Source organism: Oryzias melastigma, unplaced genomic scaffold (assembly GCF_002922805.2).
Source record: "Oryzias melastigma strain HK-1 unplaced genomic scaffold, ASM292280v2 sc00684, whole genome shotgun sequence".
In the NCBI taxonomy this organism is placed as follows: domain Eukaryota; kingdom Metazoa; phylum Chordata; class Actinopteri; order Beloniformes; family Adrianichthyidae; genus Oryzias; species Oryzias melastigma.
Window position 1 is genome coordinate 5,553 of NW_023417272.1, and position 4,672 is coordinate 10,224.

General features: G+C 40.0%; 1 gene segment (V, D, J or C); it reads left to right on the plus strand.

Moving 5' to 3' along the window:
* Positions 1–2,307: 2,307 nt before the first annotated feature.
* Positions 2,308–3,397, plus strand: LOC118598457. The segment is given in 2 exon segments: positions 2,308–2,502; positions 2,580–3,397. Coding segments are annotated over 2 exon segments (399 nt in total).
* The last annotated feature ends 1,275 nt before the right edge of the window (positions 3,398–4,672 follow it).

A 4,672-nucleotide genomic window follows, 5' to 3' on the forward strand; every position in this document is an offset into this window, starting at 1 on the left:
AACATTTTTGAAAAAGCGCCACTGAGCCGCAAGGGAGTGCTTGAAGAGCCGCATGCGGCTCCGGAGCCGCAGGTTGCCGACCCCCGATGTAAGGTATTAATTCTGTTAAAAACAAACAGCTCACTTGCACTCGTCCATCTAGGCTTCCTTAAAACTACTCTTCAAGCATCATTATACGCCACCTGCAGCTTTCTCATCCTGGCTGTTTTGTAGTTCACCCAAAGATGTGCAGTGTACAATGGGGAACAAAAAGCCTTAAAAAGAGTCAGCTTGACACGTTCTGTACAAAAGCCAAACTTTCGTGAGAGGGTGTTGGCTTGGCCATACAACACTCGACACTGTCTGTAGATATCAGCATCATCAGTCATGTCCTCAGTGATTATATGCCCGAGATACTTTATTCTATCAGAACATGCGAGTACAGCATTGCGAAGATGGAAGTCAGGGAATTTTACATTTTTGTCCTTTTTTGTACTGGAGATCATAACCATACTTTTCCCTGGATTAAACACAATGTCATGATCAACTCCATAATCTGAACAGATCTTTAAAAGTTGTTGAAGGCCAGCAGTGCTTGGACTCAGCAAAACTATGTCATCAGCGTACATGAGATGATTAATGATAAGATCACCTGCTACACAACCGGTGTGACACGCGTTCAGTTTGAGGGATAATTCGTCCAAATACAGGTTAAAAAGAAGAGGAGAAAGAATGCTCCCCTGTCTCACCCCGTTGCTGATCTTAAAAGGCTCAGAAACCTGGTTACCCCATTTAACCTGCATACTTTGTTGAGCATACCAGTAAGATAAAATGCGCACAAAACATTTAGGCACACCTCTCTTTTCCATTTTCCTGAATAATTTCCAGTGATTTACTCTATCGAAAGCTTTAGAGGCATCCAGGAAGCACAAAAAAACGGAGGAATTCTGATTCCTGTATTTAGAAATCATCTCTTTAAGAACGTACACGCACATGTCAGCACCAAGCTTTTCTTTAAATCCAAATTGATTATCTGTTGATTCAATATATTTGGTGATCTTGTCCAACAAGATAAACTCAAAGAGTTTTGACATTACACTGGCCAAGGCTATTGGTCTGTAGTTATCAGAGCAGCTAATTTTACCGGCTTTGTTTTTCAAGACTGGAATTGTCAAAACATCTAACATAGAGTCTGGTAAAAAACCATGAGCTAGAAAAGATGTGAAGCACATGGAAAGTAATGGAAACACCTTTGGACTTGCAAACTTTATGTGTTCAGTAGAAACATCATCAAGACCAGTAGCCTTGTTTTCTGACAATTTGGCGGAAGCCTGAAAGACCTCATGCACCGTGATTGCATCACAGGCACCAACATCGTTTATCTTATACACCTCGTCAGTCTGGCCACAATTAAAAGTTCTACTGTAGTGTTGTCGCCAATGTTCCAGGATATTCTCAGGGCCAGAAACTCCATCTATCACACATGGAAAAGTTTGTTTCCCAGAGTTGATGTGTTTCACTTCTTTCCAGAAGTCTCTAGTTTTGCGACAAGAGAGATTCCTGGCCATAGAGTCTGATCTCATCGCCTGATNAATTAGCTATATCGCTAGCACTTAGCAGCTAAAGCTAACACACGAGCGGGTTATTGTGGTGGATATGGAGTTCTGAAGATGTAGTTAGCCTTGGTCACAGGGATATAAAATGGAGAATTATTGATGTATTTTGTTGATAAATTTAAAGAGCTAAGTTTAACTTGGCCCGCCATTGAATGAAACATCGGCGAGATGACGAGACAGAAGTGTAACGTGTGCTGTGTTCATGTTCCAGCTTTTCACTAAAGGCAAACAAAACAAAACCCATATTTGTCCGGTCTTCCTTCAAGTGTGCAACGACTTGAACTCTAACAGTCACATTAAATCTATAACGTTGTCGGGATCTTACCAAATTTAAAACATCACCAGAATCAAAGTTTACTAAACCAGACCTAGAAAGACTTCTATGGACTCAGAAAAGCTCATCTTCTTAATCAGCTGCAGTTTATCTAGATCACTACAACTCAGATCTGGACTAAAACCAGGAGAGTCGACAAGGAGGAAAATCAGTCTCTAACTTAGCTGGATCGGTGAAATCACAGTGTATCTAAATTTGTTTTCCCTTATCTAACCTAAGAAAGATCATAAAAATGAAATATCTTTATTTATGATTTACCACCTTGATATTTCATGAAGACCAACTGTGTGCTTCTTATGGATTTGGCCATTTTCACACTGAGACTTCCTGCATCTACCTGTAGGGGGAGTAGTGACTAAAACTTAACTCGGAGGAGGAAGAGGCGGCAGAAGAACAGATGAAAGAACAGACAGAGAGATTGAGGGAGGAGCTGAGCTGTTAGTGAACTATAGAAGAGACACAAACTTCCACTTTAACACAGTTCAACACACAAAAGCCAAACATCATCTTTCTCCAACATGCTGTCTGTGCAGACATCTGTGTTCACTCTGCTGCTTCTAGTCATTGGAACAGGTTGATGGATTCTTTCAAAGATACATTTCAGCATTTGATGTTTGTCCATCACTGATCTGACTTCTCTCTTCCTTTAGATGTCAGCTGTGAAGAACTCACTGCAGTCAAGAAGGAAGAGTCCACTTTGGAAGGAGCTCCTGTCACTCTGTCCTACAGATATAAAAATGCTGCAACAGGAAGTGATCAGCTTTACTGGTATCGACAATTTCCAGGAAAACCTCCAGAGTTCTTGATCTCTCACATTGGAACAGGACTGATGTTACGGAGTGCAGTCCCTGGAATTTCCATCAAAGTGAATGACGACAAAACACAAATGGATCTACAGATCTCCTCTCCTGCAGTGACAGACTCTGCTGTGTACTACTGTGCTGTGAAGCCCACAGTGACAGGAAACAACAAAAACCTGTACAAAAACCTGTAGAGAACACACAATACACCACAACATCCGCTAGAGGGCATAACATTGTCAAAACACTGATTGTTGAGTCGTTGGACTGACAACAAAGACAACAGAGAAATGAAGTAAAGATCAGAGACAGAGCTGCAGTGGAAGAACTACATTTTTTGATTGAGTTTATTTTATTGGCCCCGCCCACTGAGCTTCAGATCATCCAGTGAACGACAAATTACTACACAACATCCACTAGAAGACATCACACACTAATAAATTCACTGATTGTTATGTCAAGGGACTGATGTCAAATACATCAGAGAAATGAAGCAGTAAATGAAGAAAACAGAGCTGCTGTGAAAGAACCAAGCTCTATGATTGTTCGAGTTTATCTGATTGGCCCGCCCACTGAACTTCAGATCATCCAGTGACATTATTTCTCCCTCATTGTGCTGCAGTGGAAGAACAGAGTTCATCTGCTGTCTGTGTGTCTTCAAGAACTCCAAAGACATGTTGCTTTACCTCTTTTTGCTTCTATCTCACATTCTAGGTGAGTTTAAGATCAGAGATTCAAGTTTGCTTGAAGCTGCTGCATGAACTCATCATCTCATTCATCTAATGGCTTCATTTTCTCCACTTTTCCAGGACTGACAGCTGGAGACACAATCTCTCCTGATCAGGATCAACTTACAGGAACTGAAGGAAAATCTGTTACAATGAAATGTAACTATCAGACAGATTACAGCCATCCTCAACTTTACTGGTACAAACATGATTCTGATCTTCAGGCTCCTCAGTTTATTCTCTGGAAAGGAGGAAAACGTAACACAGGTGAATATATTCCAGATAACAGATATGAATCCAGAACAACAGACACATCAACTGAACTGATCATCACAAAGTTAACTCTGGCAGACACAGCTCTCTACTACTGTGCTGTAGACACACAGTGATCCAAAGTGTAGAAGAGGCTGTACAAAAACCTGAAGACAGATATGGACTACTCTTCAAAGAGGAGGGAAGTGGTTTTCAAAGCACAGCTTCATATCAGATGGATTCTGTTCATTCCTGTTTGATCAGAGTCTCTGTGGTTACAGCTGCTAATGAAACACTGAGGGAGGATTCACATCAACACATGATCCACATCAACCAATAAACATCTATATCAAGGTTCAGACAGTTACAGTTCGTCACTACAGACCTTTTTTTCAGCAACGACTGTTCTGATAAAGTAGACAGCAGGTGAGACTTGTAGTGGCTTTAATGTCCTTAAACTTCTTTATTTGTCTTTATCACATAAATTTATATTAAACACAAATTTAGATGATTATTTACTCAAACATGAAAACAAGTTTGAAAAGTTTAGACTTCTAAATCTTCTTCTAAATTTGTGACTAAATAAAATCACCAGTGATGATTTTCTGACACATTTGTTAAATTACAAAATTAAGATATGATAAAAAATACTTTGTTGATCCCAAACCTGTGAAATTAGACCATTGCAGCAGTTGTGTTTAAGTTTTAGTTTTTAATGTGCAGCTTTATTCATAAATCTTTGAATGATCTCGTCCTGTCTTACCTTGCTGAACTTCTCTCTCCCCACACTCCAGTCTGGTGTCTCATATCAGCTGATCAGCTTCTCCTGGAGGTACTGAGGTTTAAAAGGAAGTTTAGGTGTGGATGAACCTTTTCTACATGTACTCCAAAGCTTTGGAACACTTTGTTCCTAAATACTGGACAAGCATCTTCACTATCAATTCTTAAAACTCAACTCAAGAC